General features: G+C 43.0%; 1 protein-coding gene across 3 annotated transcripts in view; it reads left to right on the top strand.

Annotated features, from left to right (window-relative positions):
- The first annotated feature begins 3,766 nt into the window (after positions 1-3,766).
- LOC139266807 (kinesin-like protein KIF3C) overlaps positions 3,767-23,394 on the top strand; it is a 286,002-nt gene continuing 266,374 nt past the window's right edge. For 2 of the 3 annotated variants that reach the window (XM_070884409.1, XM_070884407.1), the window contains exons 1-3: positions 4,807-4,972; positions 5,061-5,688; positions 7,431-8,296. In XM_070884409.1, the coding sequence (XP_070740510.1) occupies positions 5,157-5,688; positions 7,431-8,296 (1,398 nt within the window). In that variant the 5' untranslated portion in view covers positions 4,807-4,972; positions 5,061-5,156. Of the gene's footprint in view, positions 3,845-4,806; positions 4,973-5,060; positions 5,689-7,430; positions 8,297-23,394 lie in introns of those variants that run through there. The other variant, XM_070884408.1, reaches the window with a different exon arrangement.

Raw genomic sequence — 23,394 nt, 5'->3', positions numbered from 1 at the left:
GTGACCATAGTGTCCGCAGAGAGCAGTTTATGGAGGAGGCCCTCGTGGCCGATTCCAGTAACGAAGATATCCCTTAGTGCTTCGGTGAGGTGGTTGCCAAAATCACATGGTGCAGCCAATCTTCTCAGGTCTGCAGCATATTTTGCAATTTCTTGGCCTTCGGGCCAGTGGTGGGTATAGAACTGGTGTCTGGCTTTGAGGAAGCTCTCTTTAGATTTGAGTTGTTCTTGTATTAAAGTTACGAGCTCTGCATAGGTCTTGGTTGTCGTCTTCGCTGGAGCTAGCAGGTCCCTGATGAGGCCGTGGACATTGGGCCCACAAATGCTGAGCAGGATGACTCTGCGCTTGTCTGCCAGCGAGGTCGGTGAGTCCCCAGCAAGGTCGTTCGCAATGAAAAAGTGTTCTAGCCTTTCCACAAAGGCATCCCAATCTTCCCCATCAGCGAATTGTTGGAAGTTGCTTAGGTTAGACATATTGTGCATGGAAATTCGTAACCTCGTCGCCAGTTGTAGTATATGCAAGCACTCTAATAACGACTCCACGAGGTAAGGGTATACTACTTGAACTGTAGTGACCTTAGTCCTTTATTGCAGCTCCTAGAGTGAGGACACCAACAGGTGAGCTCCCTTTTATACTTGGTTACTTGCAGTGTACAGGTGACCGTTAGGTCTCCAGCAGCAGCACTCTCTGGTGGTACAGATATAGTGTATACAGGATGAAGGTACATTCAGTGGTCTAATGTTACAGTACATACATTAACATGCATACATAACACAAGCCTCTGGATGACTGGTCAGTAACCTAACCAATATGCTACCGTTCCTCTTATCCAATAACTATTAAACTCAATAAAGCATTTAACTTGAAATGCTTTATTGAGTTAACATGAATTCATATTGTGTTTTATAAGATATCAATGGCTGTGATTTCCTTGGTTTGTCTGGTGACTCAAGTGAGGTAATTGATGTGATTGATCCTTCCTCATTTAATTACACGGTCATTTTCTTATATCTTAACTCTGTGGATTATTCCTGCATACCAGAAATATATTCACATACATGACTGTTCATGCTTTGATTCAATACTGCTACACAAGATAGTTTATGGCCCTGAATTTTCTTGCTGTCTTCAGCACATACGCCATTGTTTCGCCTTTATTGGGCTGAAATTCTCAAGATTTGCATTTTAGCATATTTGGGTACATTTACACCGTTATTGTGCTCAATGCAATTTTCCTCTATCTTTTTAACAGTGCAAACCTTACACATATCTAAGCTCCTCACTGCTGCACTCTTCAAGTTTCCTGGGTATGTATGCCATTCCTGCAATTGGTGTCAGTTTACACAGAAAAAAAATTGATCTAAAAACTCCTTCAATCCTTTCAGACAAGCGTTGGTGAGCTGAAGAAGGCATCTTATACATTAATCAACATTTGCTGAAAAATCCTGGACATACTCTCCAATTACTACAACCATCTTTCATGCTTAGAAAACTTCTTTCTTCTCTACAGTTAGTATCTATGTTCTCTTCAGCAGAGAATGGACATGGGCTTACTCTCTGACCAACTGGTTCTTTTCCCTCCTGTGCCGTTTTCATCTCCTCCTGCTCGCTTGTGTCCTGTGTATCACCCAGTCACTGCCAAAATAGCATATTTAGAGAAAAAGAAGAGGAATGAGGGTTATGATACAGCCTTGAATTGTAACTTGGCCACAGTTCATTTTCTGCACAAGGACTGCAAAAGGAATTGATCTTCACTGTCTGCTTTGGTTCGAATGAGTGAGACAGAGTGAATGAATTGGATAAGAAAATTTGGCACAAATCCTGAGCTGGGATCACACCTCCTGATTCCTCAGCCTGTCTCCTCCATATTCTCGCTTCTCTGGATATCTTGCACTGCTTCCTTGAATAGTATCAGAGGACAGCATTGGGGTGGCAGTGGGGCAGGAGGGGAGGGAGGGAGGGGTTGGGGGCTCCTACTCCTATGTGGCTCCCACCCCCCTCTTATTATGGGCGGTGCCTGCAAACAAAGTAATGAATTATTGACATTGGCAGGAGGATATATAAACATACCTATGCATCAGCAAGCATAGTGGATATGATTACAGGAACACTTATCATACTTTTATGGGGGGAAACAGCATTTCAGGATGTTAAGAAATTATCTATACAATGGGGAAAATGGGAGAAGCTTTCAAAGTACTCTCAGATGGAGGAGTAGAAGGTGTGCATCATGTCCTTCAGAGTTGAAACATTACGGGCTTGATTTTTTTCTACAGAGGCGGGAGAGGGGCAGGCGACCTCCGAGGCGGGCTCCTGTCGGTTCCCCCCATGACTTTTCCTTGATTGGGCTTGTTAAGCCTGCCCTGCAAGGTTCTCAGTAGATCACGAAACATTACTGCAAAGCCACACTCAACCTCATCCTGCTGTGCCACTCATCACATCCCCATCACTCTGCCTTCCCTACCATACTCCTGCACATCCTTACTCACACCAACTTACCTTGCACCTCCACCCATCCCTCTCTCTCTATCTACATTATCATGTTCCCATCTCACTAGCCACCCCTCAGACTCACCCTCATCTTGTCCAATCATACCAAATAACAACACATTTGGGTGCTATCGCCAATGCTGATGTAAAGTTTCTGCTATTGGCCCGAAAATTGCAGCCTCTCGAAGAGGCCTCGCAAATGCCGGTTCTATGCGCACAACGCCGAGAACCAGCTTTTGCAATCTGTCAACATTTCTTTTGACAGATTGCACGCATCCCCGGGAGAAAGACATTCGCGGGCGAAGATTTGGGCTATTTGCCCAATTCTTGCCCAGCGAATGTCCTTCAAACTCTTACGCCTGTTAAAAGCAGGTGTATAGCCTACTTTTACCAGGGTAAGAGTTTTAAAACATAGAAAAATTAAATGTTACTACTTATTTTTATATTAAAAACCCTGTCTATGAAGGTAAGTTTATTTTTAACACTATTAAAACATTATTTTTAATTTCAAAATTTTTTTTTCTTTAAAACATTTAATTTATTGCAAGTTATATTCATTTTTAAAAAGTGAAGTGTTTTTTTAATTTATATTTGTGTTTCATTTGGTTTCAGGGGTATTCCCATTGATAGTAACGGGAGCTCAGAGCTCCCATTACTAAGAATGAGAATAGTACATTGTGATTGAAGGTCTAGGCCCACTTGATCCCAGGATACGCATACGATCCTGGAAGACATGTTCCCGTACGCTGGACTGCGAAACTAGGCCTCAGAGCGCAATTCTACGTTCCTCCGGGACCACCAGGTATTTTCGTTAAAAAATTTTCAGTCGGAGGCGTTCGCCCCCAATGTGTTGTCAAATATTGAAATCTTTATTTTCAACACTTTGCCTTCTTGGACAGATCTGTGTGCATCTTTGGAAGTGGCTTAGAGAGTTGCAGTGAATGGTGAGACAAAATGGTATCCCCGCCCCCGCCCAATGGTGATGAGTGTGAAAGGAATGGCTTGGACATTGCAGGGATGCTTTATGGTGTTGGTGTGGGAAGGTGCCAACCTGGTGCATCATGTGGCAGCCAGGGTGTGCAGTGTCAAGTGAAGTAAATGTGGCCATGGTGAGACCAACCCTGGCAGCTTTTTAAATATCTCAATTACCTGACCATCCGTATAGTGTCAGATCTGCAAACCGCAGCCAGAGCAGGCACTTCGGAAATTCACAAGGAGACGGGTTCAGAGTGGACTTCCGCCCCGCTGTCAATCACAGCCATTTTGACAGTGGACCCGCCTCCAAACTTGCGCTCACAGGGCTGGTAAGATTCCGGCTTACATTTGAGTGGGGCTTTCTACATTGACACATCTGGTAAGATAATGCAACTTTTTCCAACCAAGTTCTTAAAACAGCGCTATTAGCATTTTTATGGCTCACTACTTCCTGACAGGTATCCTTACCAACTCGCCATGAGCCACGAAGATCATGCACATGGGTCTTCTCTGCTGCACTTGCTCGAATAAAATGTTCCACTCCCATCAGACAAGGGAGGTGACCTACCGCTTGCACAAATGCTCATTGACGTGGCATTGTGAGAGGTGACATCAGTCTGATGAGATACTGAGCCAAGTTTTTATCTGCTTGCTCAGGTGGATGTAAAAGATTCCATGGCACTAGTCAAGGAATAGCAGGGAATTCTCCAGCAATGTTCCTCCCTGAACGTACACCGCCCAAAAAACCTGTATATGGCTAGTCATTCATTGGCTGCTTGTGGAACCTTGCTGTGCGCAAATTGGTTGTTGCATTTTCCAACATAACAGGGACTGCATTCAAAAGACATGCTAAGGTGGCATATAAATAAATGCAAGCTCTTTTCCTTTTTTAATCATTAACTAAATAAAAAAATGGTGTCCGTACTTTTGTAAATGTAGGTTTTTATTTGTCTTTGGTAATCACATTTCAAAAAATTAATTTCTGGACTATTCTGAGCTCCTGATGCCATCCACAGCACCAGTCATCCACCACTGCTTAGCAGCCGCTTGTGCTGCAGCGACATTGTGGGAGAGGGGGACAAGCACTCAGAGCTGCTCTCAACTAACCGCTTATTGCAAATGTAAATCTCCAAGCTGCTGCAGTTTCATCAATCTCAGCAACAGACAACAACTACACTTCCCGGGGTACACTGGGATCTTCGTGACAGTTTCTTTGGGGCGGATCAGACATGATGTCATTGTGCTGGGTTGCTGTGGATGGCTTTGCAAGCTAGCCATCCTGGCCAGGATTGGGCGTCCTCCTCTGGTCGGAAGGAGCAGCATCTGTACAGGCAGCAGCTACCCTGCCAGGAGTGTGTGCAGCCCAGCGGCTGCAATCGCACAACTCTCACCATCCAAATGAAAAAGGCGTTGCCAGCTGCAAATGGGCGAAAATTGCAGCCGCGAAGTATCCGATCTCCCGTCTCCCTCCCCCGAATATCATCACTTTGAATCGCCGCCCGCTAAGGTTTGTATGGTGGTATCGCAGAGCGGATGCATTGCTTTGCATGCTGTACCGAGTAATGATGCGTAACGGGTGCATTGCTTTATTGCAGGCACAGTACAGACCGTGAGCTGTTATGCTATTTGATCTGCATTAAGAAGCCTGCATTTTGAGCAAACAAGGGGAGCGGCTACAAAACAAAACAACAATGTCTAAAGCCAAGGTTTGCGAGTCGGTGAAGGTAGTTGTCAGATGCCGCCCAATGAATGGTAAAGAAGAAGCGGCTGCTTCCGACCAGATTGTGGACATGGATGTGAAATTGGGACAGGTGTATATTCGGAACCCCAAAGCAATATCCAGTGAGATGCCCAAGAGCTTCACGTTTGATGCCGTCTACGATAGCAGTTCCAAGCAAAGCGACCTGTACGACGAAACAGTCCGCCCTTTGGTTGACTCGGTCTTGCAGGGCTTTAATGGGACAGTTTTCGCTTATGGGCAGACAGGGACTGGGAAAACATACACCATGCAAGGAATATGGGCCGACCCAGAGAAAAGAGGGATCATCCCTAATTCATTCGAACAAATTTTCACTCATATATCGCGATCCCAGGACCAGCAGTATCTGGTGAGGGCTTCCTATCTGGAAATCTACCAAGAGGAGATCCGAGATCTTCTGAACAAGGATCAGAACAAAAAACTGGAGTTGAAGGAGAAACCAGAAACTGGTGTTTACATTAAAGGTAACGTATGAATCTGTTTCTTTAAAATTGCAAATAAAATAACAGTTTATTTTAATAAAACCATAATAAAATATGTAAACATTTGGCAATGAGGCTTGGTGGAGGCTGCCTTGCATCTCGAGGCTGTGTTATGGAGGCCGGTGATTATTTGTTTTCTTCACAAGATAATGGGAGGAAGAGGGCGGAGAGGGGAGGAGTCAGTTTCATCAAACAATTGACATTCTGTTTTTACATGAAAAATTGAAAAGCAAGCCAATAATTCCACTCCACTGTATGTCAGTCGTCCCTGTTTTTGGTTTAGGACAAATCTTAAAATCTGAGTCATCAAAAACGAGCCGTTTTTACCCAAGAATTTGCTGATTTATCAAATTAACCTTGATACACATGTAATTAATCAATCAGAAACACATGATAATAAACCGGGAACAAAATGATTTAAATCATCTGCTTGGTCAAAGGACCTGTAAATGGCTACATGCAGATGATATCCAACTGATTATAGTGCTGCAATAACAAATCAAGCATTAGAATACAATTTTAGCTTTCAGCCTGTTAGCTGGGCACAGCCATGAATCAGTGAAAAATACAATTTGAATAAGTTGGTACTGACTAATGTCATTTCCTGTCTGACTATGCGATAGTCCTGTTCGATGTCCTCAGCAAAATGCTGACATCATTCTGAATGGGCATTGGCTCATTATCGTCAATAAAACGCTTCAGTGATTGATAGAACTGTCAAGTATGTCAAGTATTTTTAACAATGTCTCAACTAATTGCAGTTAGACTAGGTTTTTGAATTTATTTTTCTTAGTTTTATATTTTCCCATTTACAATTCTCTTTTAGGATTCTAGTAAACTCTTCCATCTTCATTGCCAATGCCTTAGAGTTGGGGGGGAGGGGGAGGGGGCGGCAGGTAAGCCCAACAATGAACTATTCTTCACTTGCCAGAGTTTCTGCGGTGTTTATGGGGTGAATTGTACTCATGTCCATTTGTTTCTGAATAGTACAGACCCAACTGAGAAATGATGTGTTCATGTTTGACAAATTTATGATAGACTGGCTTAAGCAATGATTTAGCCAGAACAAAAACTTGCAACAATAGAAATGTGAAATCGACTCCTCAGTGTTAAACAGATTTTAGATGAAAATTGCTTAGCTGTTACCTAAACTTCTGTCAAAACTGTAATTTTATCCATCACCTGGTCATATTTTACATATTTACAGTGTCATTCAATTACATATATTTCTAGAGAGAGTTTCTGCTGAAAGCGATAGTTCAGACAAGTGTTAGTTTCCGTCTCGGTAGAATATCAACACATTTGTAAATCCAAAGTTTGGGGCGCTTTTAGTTCAATCCAGAGTTTATTTTTGATAAATCTCAAATAACTATTTTGATTTGCTTTGATTATCTGGAATGACAGTTTAGATATGAAACAGGATTCTTTCGAAGGGAGGGGTCCAATTACATGTCTTCTTTGTTTTTTTTATTTATTCATGAGATGTGGGCATCGCTGGCAAGGCCAGCATTTATTGCCCATTGCTAATTGTTATAGCAAGATTAGTGATAAAACTCATTTTAAAACATGGAAAGAAAGTGAGACCTATAGCAGCATGTTTCCACAGTGTCAGTGGTGTAAACTTTCTGTTCAAGTTCAATGGGGAATCCTTGCAATTTAATAAAGTGGGTCTTTTTATAATGTATAGTGGATCACGGTCAAATGTTTTCATTCTTAATTTACAGACCTATCATCCTTCGTAACTAAGAATGTCAAGGAAATAGAACATGTAATGAATGTTGGAAACCAGACCAGATCAGTAGCATCAACCAATATGAATGAGTACAGCTCAAGATCTCATGCCATTTTTGTTGTCACCGTTGAGTGCAGTGAGCTTGGACTGGATGGCGAGAATCACATCAGAGTGGGCAAGCTGAATCTGGTTGATCTTGCTGGTAGTGAGCGTCAGAGCAAAACTGGAGTCCAAGGAGAGCGTCTGAAAGAGGCTACTAAAATCAATCTTTCTCTTTCTGCTTTGGGTAATGTAATATCTGCTCTAGTGGATGGCAAGAGTACCCATATTCCTTACAGAGACTCAAAACTGACCCGCCTGTTGGAAGACTCCTTAGGTGGTAATGCTAAGACAATTATGGTGGCCACTATTGGCCCAGCGTCCTATAATTATGAAGAGAGCTTAACAACATTGAGGTATGCCAACAGGACCAAGAATATTAAAAACAAGCCTAGGATTAATGAAGACCCCAAAGATGCTTTGTTGAGAGAATTTCAAGAGGAGATTGCACGATTGAAGGCCCAATTGGAGAGAAGAGGGATGCTGAGCAAGAAACGAAGAAAAAGCCAAAGGAAAATCATTCTGGAAGGAGAAGAGATCACAGATGAAGGAGAGGAGACTGAAGATAACATAGAGAAGGACATGGAAAATTATCTAAAAGAACAAAAAGAGACATTGGAGAAAGAGAAAGTAGCAATCCAAGATGATCATAATTTGGTGGCAGAAGAGAAACAGAAATTGTTAGAAGAAAAGGAGAAAATGATGGAAGATTTGAAGAAGGAGCAAGAGGCCACAGAGCAACTAGCAGCCAAATTTAAGGTAGGCCAGTGAACAACAATATTTTGGGATTTCAGCATTACAATCCTCAAGGTTATTGGGTTTTTGAGTAAAAACAAACCTTGCTAAAATAAAATTTCATGACAAATCGAGTGAAGCACACGAAGTAGATATTGTTGTTTCATGTGCAACCTGCAGTTGTTCTTACAAATGTCTGGTGTCTAATATAGAGATCATTTTCAAGTAGTTGGACATTTATTGGATGTGAAATTAAACTCGTATAAGATAATACATTACACAGAAGATACCGTACATACATTCCATTTCCAATTAAATTCCTGCAATCTTTTAGTGATGATATTGTGCATTTAATCCTTCAGTGACAATGCGGATGATCATCTCCAGGTTCAGATGCAGAAACTACTGGAGCTTCACGCACAGGGTTTATGATATCGTCAATCCTTTGAGCTTTCCTGTAATCACGGCTACCTGCACATTATTTTCTGCAGACTAAACAGTACATTTCTAATTTAGATTTAAATTGATATACAGATTCAGATTGTATATAGAGTTGGTTTGGAAATCTAAATTGTGTTTCATTTGTTCCACCAAGGTTTCATTGTCAGTGGTTCTTGACTGATAATGTACTCGTGCAGGAACTATTTTCATGACAAATGATTGAAAGCAGCAAAGCTTCATCTCCTGCCTTTCGTTCTCTTAATAACCCAGTATCAGCCAGTCTCAACTTGGCAATGCATTTTTGTCTTAAATTTTGATTTCCCATGTTAATAACACAGTCGACAACACAGAGCAAAAATGCATTTTATATAACACAATCATAAATAGTCTGTATATTATATTATATTATAGTATATTGTACCTTTTAAGGACTCTATTTTCTGAGAAATAAACTGCTGTTACTTAATGATTTATTTTTCACAAATGATGGATCTATAGTGAGTATCACAACTTCATGGTCACACCATTATAGTTATTTTCTTCCTGAAATACCTTCTACAAGAGTCCAACCTCCAAATATTCCATTACTAAGGTGTAGAGATGCATAGAATTTTAATATTTTAAAGCGCAATAACTCAACCAGGTATTAATAACTAGGACCCCAGGCTGTTATCTGACAGCAGTTTGTGGTCCAAGCTATGCTCCATGTGGGTGGCTGACAAACTCTAAAGGGGAATAAATACTCCCTATATCGCAGTATTAAAGCAAATAAGAGGTTCCTATTTCTTTAAGTTGGGTCTATTTTGGACAGCACTTTATCGTTAAATTAAGATTTTGTGGAGGCATGCATATGTACCTGTAGTCGGTTATGTGTTTAATACATGATTTTAAAGTGAATGTTATACCCAGCATTTCAGAGTTTCGACTTGAGGAGTTGCATCTGGCCCCCTCGAACTTTGAGTTCCTGTCAGCTTATGGTTCATGTATTTTACTGGCAGAAGATTGTTCCATTCCACTGAACCTAAAAAAAATCTTAACCCTATTGTTAAGAGTCACGTGATTTTTTTTTTAGGTTGGGGCTTGAACAGGAAGCTTGAACTGGAAAGCAGCTTTTTCCCCGATGAATATGTTCTTGTCCAGGCATGTCCTCACCTGCAAGCTTCTCAGGACTTTGGATTTGATTTCTGATTATGCATCACATAACTGCTACCTAAATTTTATTTACATAACAGTAATGGGCAGCAAATAATGAATATACACCTAAAAAAAGTCACACTTGCTTCCAGCTTTCTATGTAAGTTGTTTATTTATTTTTTCTGTTTTTTAATGATGTGTTTTCACATTAATCTTATATAGAATGCTATGGAAACTGGAATCATTATTTGTGAGTAGTGCCATCTGCTTCATGCATAAATAAGACTCTGTTATGCCACCAGTTCTGTTATAAAGTCAGTGGACTTAGGTGTCTCAACACTTTCATGTTATATATTACTGAGATTTGCTGTTTCATAAACCCTGTCACAATACATAAAATACATGGCTCTCAAGTGAAAGGACCGAATGTATTAATAATGGTAAGAGATGCCTTCAGTACTTTGGAAAGCAATTGATCAATGCTTTTTCAAGACAATCTTTCACTGCAAGTGTAGACTCCATTATTTATATGGAGAATACAAGGAATGATTAAGAAACCTGAATACAGTAAATAGAAATAAAGATTAAGAATTTTAAGCAAAAAGGTTGTTGAAAAGTATTGGTATTGGTACCTCCCATCAAACCGTGACATAAAGGCCAGAATTTTTATCAGGAGGTGAGTTGGAAGCGGGGTGGGGGTGGGGCTAGGAAGCAGTTGGAAACCCAGGAGAACGGGTTTCCTGTAGACCCTGTCGAATTTAAAGGCAGAGCCTGATTTGCATTGGAAACTTCTGTTTCCCACCCACAGCCAGATTGAGAGGCTGGCTGGCTGCGAGCGGGTAGGCCTGCGGCACCAGGCCACAGAGAGGAGGGAGGGATTGCATGGGAACCAGGTGGTGGTCGGCCAGGGAAATGGGGAGGGATGGCCAGAGGAGCGGTGGTGGGGGTAAAGGGATGGGACCAATCGGCAGCCAGAGCAGCTGATCGTGGTGCAAGGGTAGGGAATGGCAGACGGTTGGGATCGATCGGGGGCCGAGGAGGCTTATCGGAGGGCCATTGGAGCGGGAGTGTGGGGGGGGGGATTGGGCCCAATCGGGGGCCAAAGCAGCTATTGGCAGTAGGGCTTGGTGGCAGGCGATTGGGACCGATCGGGGGCCAGAGAAGCTGATCACAGGACCGGTGGAGCGGGTGGTGGGGGGTGGGGTGGGGGATGGAAATCAGGACTGATTGGGAGCCGGAGGAGCTGATCGGAGGAGCGGAGGGACTTACTCACTGGATCCAGCTGTCTTCACCTTCCATTAGCTGATCGGTTTCATGAAGCTTGCAAAGCCCAACCAGCCACTGTTACATTTAAAATGGTGGTTAAATCTGAGGCACAGCAGACTCATTATAGTATTTAAGTGGATGACCCGCCTCCTGGGAGTAGATTGGCTGCCCGTGCCCACACCCCCCCTCCCCCCACCCCCATTAAAACTGGAAATGGGTGGGTTGGAAGCAGGTTGGCGGTCGGGATTCAGACTTTTAACACTTTAACTTCCCACCCAACCCCAACCCATCCGTTTTTGTGGATTAAAATTCCCCCCCATACTGTCTGTAGAATGAAGGATCAAATAAATCTGAATTCCAGTAAATGTATCATGTTACAGACAGTGGTACAGTCTCATTCTACACATGGACATATATACACAAGTTGCCTTTTTAAGCTTGTGGTCACTGATCAGGTATAATTTAAATTGTCGACAAAGGGACTTTGCGTTACAGTCCTTGTTTGTGGAGTCACTTTTGAATTTACCTTCTCCCCTTTCTTTCGGTCTTTCTGTGGCGTACACCATTCTTTGACTGAGAGGATGGAGAAGTCTCATGCACTGTTGCCCAAGATGAGTAGCTCAGTGTGATTCATTTTCTGATTTCAGTCACACCCAACATGTGGGAATGTATCCGGTGTCCACTTCGCATGCCCCATATCAGTACAGTTAAGATTGGGAAAATGTGATGAGGGAAATTGTGGGGATGCACCTCTGTCCTACCAAACCATGGCAACCTATCATTAAGCTCATATTCTTAAACCTTCATTGAGTGTCACAATATGGTATCACACCGTGCTGGGACATCAAGACATCAACTATGGAATAGGAAGATGCAGCTTCCATTCCTGGTTATGCTCAATTTCCAATCTGAAGATGTGCTGTGCTGAATGGAGAGTAGTTGGAAATGCGATGAAAGTGTCCATCTGTCAGCAAGCCTGCCACTACATCACTCCAAGCAGCTGGTTGAAGTGGCTTGGAAGCAGTCAACTGCCCTTTCAGTGATAGAGACACGAGCCCCGGTTTTAACTCATGGTTGAATCACTCGAGCGGGGGCCATTGCAGCCGGCAAACTGTTCTGGCCTTAGCAATCCAGGAGATTTTAATTCCTGGACCTCATCTGCATGCCCCGGTCAGTTTCCCAGCCGAAACCGGCAGGACACGACAGTCCAGTGGCAGGTCGTCACTGCTGGGGGCCAAAAGAATGGTCCCTGGCACTCAGTGGGGAGTGGGTTTCAGGAGGCCCTTGTGATCGGGGTGGGGGGAGCCTGGGGCACGAGCACCCACATGAAAAGTAAAAAACAGTAAAATGACTTACCTGTTTGGGCCTCTTACCTTCAGGTTGACCTGGTGGGAAAGTCACAACAACTTCGCCGTTCTGGCCCACGGTTAATATATCAGTCGGGCCCTGATGATGTCATTGGAGCCTGATCTGCATATTCCAAGAAGACCCCGCCAGTTTCCAGCAGGTGTCTTTCCTGCTTGCTCAGAAGAGCAGGTTAAAAACAAAGCCTGCAAGATTGATGCGGGACATCGACAGGTAAATCCCACAGGTGATTTTAACTGGTTTCAGGACAAAAGAACATGGTGAATCCAAGAATGTGTAGCACAGAGGAGGCTATTCAGCCCATTGTGCCAGTGTCTGCTCGCTGAAAGATCCATTCAATCATTCCCATTCCCCTTCCATTTACTTATATTCTTTTGCACTTTTTTTGAGCATTAAATAACATGCTCCACTTCCTTTCTGGGGTGGTAGTGGGGTGGACGAATTGGGAGCGGGGTGCAGCGTTGCGCACTGGGCCGCGTAGCGCTGCCGCATCAGAGGGGCATGCCTTAATTAAAGGGAAAGGCCCAAGCTGCATATTCTGCGGCCATAAAAGGGTCCTAACTGGACCACTGGAGAGCGGGGGTGCCATGCCAACAGCCCACGTTCAAAGCGCCAACTGGGCGCAGGAAAAGAATCGGGTATTTTTTTGTAAAAATCGCAGCACATGTTCCCTGTAAGCTTCATCCTGTGAGTGGCTGGCCGCCCAGTACGTGTCTCCTGAAGCTTTCTTTATCATCGCCCAGTGCAGTTTCAGAGAGCAATACCCAATTTAGGGTCCGTGTGCTAATGGGATGTTGTGCACGGTGATGACGTCAGCATCGCTGGTGCAGCGGAGCGCTTTGGGTTCCTGCCATCGCTAGATTCTCTTCGAATTTAGTAAGAGTCGTTAGCAGAGCCACACCTGGTCGCAAAGTCATTTGTGCTCCATTAGCGCCCCCGTGGGTGCTAATGGGAGGCGTAAATGACCCAAATTTCTTGGTCTTACCATTATGTGTATCTATCCTCAACTACCAAATTGTATCATCCTACATGGCTCTGAATTAAATTTCAACTGTCCTCCATCTACAAATTTACTATCTTTTAAAAAAATGTGTTCATGGGATGTGGGGGTCGCTGGCAAGGCCAGCATTTATTGCCCATCCTTATCGGCTCTTGCGAAGGTGGTGAGCCGACTTCTTGAACCGCTTCAGTCTGTATTGTGTAGGTACTCCAATAGTGCTGTTAGGGAGGGAGGTCCAGGATTTTGACCCAGCGACAATGAAGGAACGGCAATATGTTTTCAAGTCAGGATTGTATGTGCCTATTTCATAAGATCACACAATTAGAAGAAGCGCATGAATGAAGGCGGCCATTCGGACCCTCTTACTTCATCTCTCCAGAATAGCCCTACAAAGGTTAGTATGCAGGTACAACAAGTGATCAGGAAGGCCAATGGAATCTTGGCTTTTATTTTAAAGGGGATGGAATATAAAAGCAGGGAAGTCTTGCTACAGTTGTACAGGGTATTGGTGAGGCCACACCTGGAATACTGCGTGCAGTTTTGGTTTCCATATTTACAAAAGGATATACTTGCTTTGGAGGCAGTTCAGAGAGGGTTCACAAGGTTGATTTCAGAGATGAGTGGGTTATGAAGAATAGTCGAATAGGTTGGGCCTCTACTCATTGGAATTCAGAAGAATGAGAGGTGATCTTATCAAAACATATAAGATTATGAGGGGGCTTGACAAGATGGATAAAGATGTTTCCACTGATGGGGGATGCTAGAACTAGAGGGCATGATCTTAGAATAAGGGGCTGCCCATTTAAAACAGATGAGGAGAAATTTCTTCTCTGAGGGTTGTAAATCTGTGGAATTCGCTGCCTCAGAGAGCTGTGGAAGCTAGGATATTGAATAAATTTAAGACAGAAATAAATAGTTTCTTAAACGATAAGGGGATAAGGGGTTATGGAGAACAGGTGGGGAAGTGGACCTGAGTCCATGATTGGATCAGCCATGATCGTGTTGAATGGTGCAGCAGGCTCGAGGGGCCGTATGGCCTACTCCTGTTCTAATTTCTATGGCCTACTCCTGTTCTAATTTCTTATGCTCTTATGCCCCCTTTTTTGTAAATAATTGTTTCTTAAATCATTACAGGGTTTTTACCTCCACCACTATGCCCAGAAGCCCATTCCAAGGCCTAGACTTTCCACTTTTTTTGCATCGATACCGCCACTTAATGTCCATTTTAACGCTGAGATGAGGTATGACGGCCATTTAGCAACAAAATGGAAACGAACGCCCATGTATCGCTCACTTATCGCCCAGTGTTAAGTACATGCCGAAAGTAACGCAGAGAATAAATAATACCGCCCGCCCACTTTTTTTTGCCGTTAAGATCAGAATGGGTGAAACTAACACCCATAATATCGATGAGTGTTACTTTCAGCACCTCGCCCACATACCGCCGAAAATATCGCTCGCCGAAAAACCCGCTGAGAAAAAGTTGCTCTCACCTGAACTAAACCCAGCGGTATGGATGCCATGTTGTAAATCGGAGATTGGTTCATATAAAAGGCTGCTTCAAGTTCTGGGGAGTTTTGATGTACTGTGCAGTTCTTTTAAGGTGATTTGAACATCTGAACAAACATCTTATCATACTGTGGACGATTTGAATTTATTTTAGGTGTTTTAGTAGGTAAATTTATTGTTTGTGAACAATAGGTATAATACTGATTGTGATTGTAATGGGGCCTGTAATTTCTCAGCCTGACTTGATGACTACGCACATGCTGCAGACCAGAGATGGTAGAGGATATATTCAAGAGCATTATGTGCCCAATCAGAGGTGGCACACTGAGGAGGAGGACAAGAACTTACAGGGAGAAGCGGTCTTATGAGACAATGCGCAACAAGGTTATGTGAAATAAAAAAACATTTAATGAGAACATTTGTATAAAATCACAATTATAACTGTAAAATACACCCCACCCCACAACAAATTGGTGACATTTATATCATTCATAAAAGTGATCACATTTCAAACTAAACTTCATAATCAAACAACACAAATGCAAACAAACAAGGTACCCCCTCCCCTCTTCCCCCAAACCTCCCAACAAAATAGCAATCACAACATTAAAAAAAAACTGTGACCAATACTACTCCTGCAGCCATGCACCTCACTTTCCTTCCCCCCGCTTCTACCCCTTCCCCTTCTCCTCCTTACTCCAAGCTGCCTTGCTGAGGAGCTCCTCAGGTGCTGCTTCATTGGGGGGGATGACATCAGAACCACTGGTTGGTCAGATACGGGAGAGGACAGTCCCGAGGTGGGAACGTGCTCCGAGCCAGAAGCAAGATCTTCCTCCTGGCTCTCATGTGTCGTTGGCAATGGAGGTGCGGCACCTTGGAGTGCAGTGCCATGCTCCGGGACCACTGGGAGCCCTCTGCCACCAGTGTTCCTGGCTATCACCTCCAAGGCCTACGCCATCCACGGCACGTACTCGGTCATAGTGGTGGACATGCTGGCCAGCTGTTGGGATTATGCCTCCCATTGTCTGGAGGATCTGCTGACCTATCGCAACACTCCTCCTGGACAAGTGTACCATGTCCCCGCTCAGATCTGCCACTTGTGGAGCAGACCTGCTGCGTCGAACCAACCTTCGCATGGTCGGCGCCATCATGGAGACACCTCGGGTGCCGTGGCAAGGTGCTTGGGCCCGCTACCTCCACGGTGGAGGAGGGAATGGCCACAGGAGCACGAGATGTAATTGGTGTTGAATGCATTATGGAGCTTGGTGATGCACGCTCCTCGAAGTCCGCACTGTCATCCATGGAGAAGGCACCTTGCAGCTCCATGGGCGAGAATCGAGGCTCTTCAGCATCAGATGGACGATTGTCCGGCGAGTCCGGCCCCGCACCCCCACCTTCTTGGCTCGGTGGTGTTGCATGGGGCCGCGCTGCTGGCTGAGCTACAAAACATAAATGAGGTTATTAGAGAAGAAGGTGGTGCTGGGGTCACAAGGTGAGTCCAGCGCTACACACAGCATATGCACGACAAAAGCACCACCGCTATCAAAATCATCACAGACATCACATTTCATGACCATGACCAAATTCTGCATTGCAATGATTCTCATGAGGCCATTATTATTTATAGAACACTTTTATCAATCATCCATCATATATTATTGGTCGGATATGAGTGGGTGTGGCATCTATTGACTTTACATCATGCAATAGTGTATACTTTACTCACGTGGCATCACATCAGGTTCTGTTGCTGCATGCGTGGCCGACCGGGGGTGGGTTCCCACTAGTGCCAGCACCCGCTCCTCGATGTCGGTCAGCTTGATGTCGACTGGTGGTCCACCACCCGTTCACCTCTGCTCAGCCCTATTCTTCGAAAGCTTCTTCTGTAAAAGGTAACACCAGCACGACATGGCATGAGATCATTGCGTGAGATCATTGCTAGGTACTGTTACAGAGACTGATACAACACATAACTGACAGATTTAATCATGATTATTATGAAAATTATTATTTACCTAAAGACGTGCACCATCAATGCAGATTTTGAGTAAAACATTCCCAGTATAAGTGCAAGACATCACATCTGATTTTAATCACTCATTACACTTACAATTCAATTTATATAAATATATAAGTAAATGTAAATAAATGTAATACTTACTCTGGCACTTGCAACACTGGTTGCCCTCACGCACATTGTTTGTCACCGACGAGACCACCTCGGCTATGTCGGCCCCTATCTTCTGGTATACCTTTGGGTTGGGATTTCCACGCACACCTCGGGTCAATTGACCCCAGCGTGACTCCACCTCCTGCAGGAGGGAAGCATTTGCCTCGTCGGAGAATCTCCGAGCTAGTTTTCGCCCTCCCAATAGTTCCTCTCCCACCTCACTGCTTTCGCCAGTGTCCTCAGTCTCCACAGCGTGCTGTGTCACCTCCTTCAAACCTTCCATTTTAACGATATTTTTTTCCACAAAAACTCCATGGGTCTCTCTCTCTCTCCCTCTCACTCTCTGAAACGCGGGAAATAACCGTTGCTATGGACGGCGACAGTGTACGACAGCAGGTCAAAAAATGTAACACTAACGCTCATTTCAGATCGCTCGCGGTAACGGCCATTTTATAAAATGAAAAGTTGGAGGTTTTGAAAATGGGCGATAATCCTGCGATCTCAAAACCCATATTTACCACAAACGCTGGAAATAACACCCATTTTTGGGCGATCTGCACAAAAGTGGAAAGTCTGGTCCCAAGTGTTGATCACGCTCTGTGCGAATGAGAACTTGCTGACACCAGAAGTCACTTTTACTTGTTTGAAATAGTGTTATTCTGGATGAAGCTTCATTTATCTCTAATAAAATCGCCTCTCGATATCTCCTTTCCAGATAGAAATCACACGTCACTCCAGTTTTTCCTTCTATCTCATACCTTTGACAATAGGGATCAACCTCATGGCTCTTCTCTGCACTACCTCCAGCACCTGAATGTCTCCCTTAATTCCAGGCAATTAGAACTGGACGCAGTATTCAAAGTACAGTCTGACCAGAGTCCTGTATAGTTTGAGCATGTCATCCTCTGATTTGTATTCTACTTTGTTGAATGCTGCTCTGAATGGGTTGCACTCATTGAGCATGAAGTCTACCAAGACTCCTATATCTCTTTGAACTTTATAATTTGATATTTCTTACAATTTTCTTCACCCAATTTTTGTGTTGTCTGCATATTTTGATATTACGTTTCATATGCCCAAGCATTTATCGTATGAGAAGAACAATGGTGCCAACACTAGTCTCTGGGGGACATCACTGTTTACACCAATCTTGCATGAAAAACATTAACTACTATTGTCTGTGCTGCCATATTCTAAATCCCGAGCTTGCGATCTGTCAACGTACGCGTCTGAAAACCTAATTGCTGACGCAGAGTTGGACTATTTGTTCACCAACTCCCCAGCAATTACATATGGAAATGTTACGTCTGGTGGAAACAGGCACAGGACCAGTTTCACAGTGTAAGGGGCTACCCAAGATGAAAAAAAAAGCTTTAAAAAAAATTAAATGTCTTAAAAGCTTTAATGAGAAGCAATCCAAGTGAATGTTAAAACTGCAGGTTTTTACAAAATATTTCACACCTTTCTGCACAGTACACAGCATTTGTTTAGAAGTGGGAATTACGAGTAATGAATTGGATTCCCACAATAAAAACGAAATCTGATCGTATTTTAAAGGCTATAGTCATTAAGTAATCTAGTAATTGAAATGAATGTATGACAATCTGTTTCCTGATTGGAGGACTAGGCCCAGGCTATCCCAGGTACCCTTCCGCACAGGCTGCGACCCTGTATCTGTGGACCAATACGCTGCCCTCCCACTCTCAGCACCTGAGCACAAGTTTACACAGGAGGGCTGCCATCAGGTAGTTCTGTATTCTTTTCACAGGTCGGCGGTGTATTCCAGAGGTACGCCACAGACCGCAATTCTTGGGCCATTAAGTTTGTCAGACTTGCTTTGTTTGCAAACCTGTGCTGGCTGTTCTTAATTAACCTATGTCTTTAGAGGTGAGTATTAATTGTATCTCTTATTATCCAGAAGCTAACCACTAATGAGGCTGGACTAACTATTCTGTAGTTATCTACTTTACTCTCTTTTTTTGAACAGAGGTGTTGCATTGACAACCCTCCAGTCAAACCTCCATATCCAAGGATATTTGAAAGATGATGGTCAAGGCCTCCACAGGTTCCTTCTTAACTTCCTGCAGCATTCTAGGATAGATGTCGTTATGGCCTTTTCCACTTTAAGCTCCATAATTTTTTTATACTACAGTATTTCCTTAGCTATATTTATCCTCTCTAATTACTCCATCTCCTCCATTGAACTCTTGTGTGAAAACCAAGACACAGTGCACATTTATTATCGCTTTCATTCCTTCATTCTCCAGAAGATTTCATTTTTATTGATTAGCCCGCCCCCTTTTAAACTATTCTTTTTTTAACAGCAACAACTTATATTTATATAGTGCCTTCAATATAATAAAACATCCCAAGGTGCTTCTCAGGAATGTTATCAAAAAAAAAATTGACACCGAGCTGTATAAGGAGATGTTAGGGCAGATGACCAAAATTGGTCGAAGAGGGAGGTTTTAAGGAGTGTCTTAAAGAGGAAAGAGAAATGAAGAGGTGGAGAGATTTAGGAAAGGAATTTCAGACCTGAGGACCTATGCAGCTGAAGACATGATCAGCAATGGTGGAGCATTTAAAATCGGGGATGTTCAAATAACCAGAATAGGCAGAACGCAGATTATAGGTTGGAGGAGATTACAGAGGTAAGGAAGTACAAGGCCATGGAGGGATTTGAAAACAAGAATGAGAATTTTAAAATCGAGGTGTTGCTTAACTGGGAGCTAATGTAGGTAAGCAAGCACAGTAAGCATTTATAAAAAAAAACTTTATTTTCCCTTTATGTTACCTACCAGTCTTGTTAAATCACGGTTTATGTATCCTCTCTTGAAAGAAAGAAAGACTTGCATTATAGCACCTTTCACAACCTCAGGATGTCCCAAAGCACTTTACAGCCAATGAAGCACTTTTGAAGTGGAGTCACTGTTGCAATGTAGGAAACACGGCAAGCAATTTGCACACAGCAAGCTCCAATGTGATAATTACCAGATAAACTATTTTTTTTTTTAAAGTGATGTTGATTAAAGAATAAATCTTGGCCAGGTCACCTGGGATAATGCTCCTGTTCTTCTTGGTAATAGTGCCATGGGATCTTTTACATCCACCTGAGAGAGCAGACAGGACCTTGGTTTCACATCTCATCAGAAAAACGGCACCTCCGGCAGTGTAGCACTCCCTCAGAATTACACTGGAGTGTCAGCCTAGATTTTTGTGCTCAAGTCTCTGGAGTGGGACGTGAACCCATAACCTACTGTTTCAGAGGCAAGAGTGCTACCCACTGAGCCAGGTTGAAGATCAACCATTGAATGGTAGAGCAGGCTCAAGGCCACCAATGGTGGAGAGAAGAATTACCATAGATTTATGAGCTAGTGACTTGGTTTTTAAACAGAATATTTTACCTGTTTACCAGAACAGATTTTTCATGCTATTTATAAATCTACCCAACAACTTAATAGTTGCAAGTTGTACAATAGTAACTTCCATTTATAAAATATATTGCCATTACAAAATCATTACAGGATGAGTTTGTGTCACAATTAGAAGTTGCAAATATCCTTGTAACATCAGAAGTCCTTTGAAATTTGGTATTTATACATTCTATGTGGAACAGATGGAATTGTGAAGGGGCTTGATGAGGTAAGGCGGGAAAAGCTATTTCCAGAGTGAAATTATCTTTTATTTTGTTTTTGGAGGAGATTTCCTCCCTACCTCCTAGCTGAAATCTTGGCGATGGATCCTGAGAACCTGTGAGAGGAAACAAAATGGGGATAAAGTGTTTCAAAAAGTGAAGTAAGGAGCAAGAGTGATTCATGTTCTCCCTAAAATAATCACAGCAGTCCTAACTGTTGCTAACTGTAACCTCTGAAAGTAAAATGAATCACAATAAATGTCCAGAAATATATCAAACACTTTGCCCATTCTGTCTTCTAATTGGGAAAATTCTTGATTAACTCAAGTAAAATAGCAAATCACAGTTAACCGAAAGATGCAGTTCATGTTTAATGCCTTATACATTAACACTCAAGTAGCATAACTATGAACAAAAATAAAACATACCCATGAAGAAGCAGGAAGCACAAAATGTACAATCGGCATTCATTAGATTTTTTTCAAAATGCAATGACACAAAACCAGGTAAAATGCAGCTATTCCCTCATTAAAATAATTTTCAAACCTTTGATGAGGTCTCCTTGAGGCCTCTAATGAAGTGTCCATCTTGGCTTGTCAGCAGGTAATTACATTTGTACGGTCAGAAAAACATAACATTAAAATAATACTGACAAAAATAATTTGACTCACACTTATACTTACCATCTTAAAACTGCTACTGGAGCAGGGATGCCCATCTCTCTGGGGCTTCGTGTTTGCTTTTGCTCCATTCCCAGAATTGAAATATTTTACCTTCGCCTTTGTTAAGTTCTCTGTCCCTCGCTGCAGTAGACTCTGTATGTGCTTCAGACATCCCATCCTCTGGCCTGACTTCCTCATTTTTACCCTTGATACTTTGATGACCTGCTCCAGGATTCCACAATGATTTAATTGCCTGCCCAATCCTCCAATATGTTTTGACAACCTGCTTTGGATCTTTGCGAGATTTCGATAGCCTGGCTTGAGGATTGCTGAGTTATTTTTATGTACACAAATCGTGGTTTAACAAGGTTCTGTGTTGGAAGTGGGGCTAAACTATAGTTGATGATGAATCATAAAACCAGGCCAATAAGAAGGCCCTTATGCTGGGAGTAAAGTTGTGTCCCATTTCGCAGCAAAGAATTTCCTGATTGTAAAGGAGGTTAAATTACTGGCCTGATAAAGCTTCATTGGAGGCTGGAAAATTATTCCAATAAGGGGGTAGCTGCATTTTACCTGCTTTTGTGACATCGCCCTCAGTGCGGAGGTTTCCCATATAAAATGGGTAATAATAAATAGGGATCACACCTTTCCTGCTCAAGTAAACTTATTAAAGAGAAACATGTTTCACAGCTGTTGTTAATTTTTTTTCGCATTTGCAGGTAAACTTCAGTGAATTTTACTCCGTAGATTAGTTCTTCTTGCTGGGTAATCTGCCAGTTTTACATTCTTGTTTTGTTCCTGCCAATATCTTCCTTTTATTATTCTTGGCGACTGCTACCATTTAGTGTGGCTAAAATGGGGGTTACCATAGTCCTGCATGATTTAGACGAGGAAAACAAATTTATGATGGGACAACAAAGGTAGGCAGGTGCAATGATACCTCAGATGTTTTGTCCACAGTCATCAGCATCCTAGCACCCACACTTATAAAACCTTCCCCACGTGCCATAACATATCTGAGGAGACCAGTCATTCCTGCCTGCATTTCAGGAGAGAGGCTGTGTACTGCATTTGTCCGCTATCTACAGCACATGTATCAAGCAAGTCTGCAAGAGTCAACACCATCATCACTTTCATTGTGAAAAGGAGGCATCTGCTTTACAGGGCAGAGAGTTTTCATTGGGTGACAGGGCATTGTAGGTGTCATCTATGTGGAAATTAGGCTCCTCATTTCTACCCATGTCTGGCATGAATAGAAATGATTTGCACTCAGCTCAGGAACATCATTATGAACTCAAATGGACATTATCCCCAAAACACCCTTGCTGCATTCATTATGTGGTAGTCCACAGTGCCCGCATTGTTTGAAGGTAAACAAAAACTAGATAGATGGCTGTTAGGAGACCAAGACCTGGGCAGCTACTTGCTGTTCCTCAGGAGCCACCTCCCCCTGTCGAGGCGATGCAACTTTGGCACAGTAAAATATGTGTCCAAAAGGGCAATGCTTGTGTAAAATGCTTTCCGTGGTATTTTCCAGAAGGTGCAGTAGTTCCCAGCTAAGTTCACTGCCAAGCCTGATGAGCCCCGCAAGCAATAGTATGTACACGTTCCTTTGCCTCGCTCCACTATCCTCATGATACCAGCAAATCTCTTCTTCATCTGCACCCAGCTGCAGTGACTGCATTAGGAACATAGGAACAGGAATGGGCCATTGAGCCCCTTAAGCCAGTTCCGCCATTCAATGAGATCATGGCTGATCTGTGATCTAATTCCATAACCCGCCTTTCCTTCATGTTCCTTAATACCCTTGGTTAACTGTAAAGTCCTTACACAATACCACAAATCCACATGAGGCACATTCTATGGACAAGGTCACTCCATGACCGGAACCTTTATTCACAGGACCAAGAAGTGATGACCCTGCGTGGGACCTCCCTTTAT

Source organism: Pristiophorus japonicus, chromosome 7, assembly GCF_044704955.1.
Source record: "Pristiophorus japonicus isolate sPriJap1 chromosome 7, sPriJap1.hap1, whole genome shotgun sequence".
NCBI classification, from domain to species: Eukaryota; Metazoa; Chordata; class Chondrichthyes; family Pristiophoridae; genus Pristiophorus; species Pristiophorus japonicus.
The sequence above is the reverse complement of the archived record's forward strand: the minus strand, read 5'-3'. Positions and strand labels throughout refer to the sequence as shown.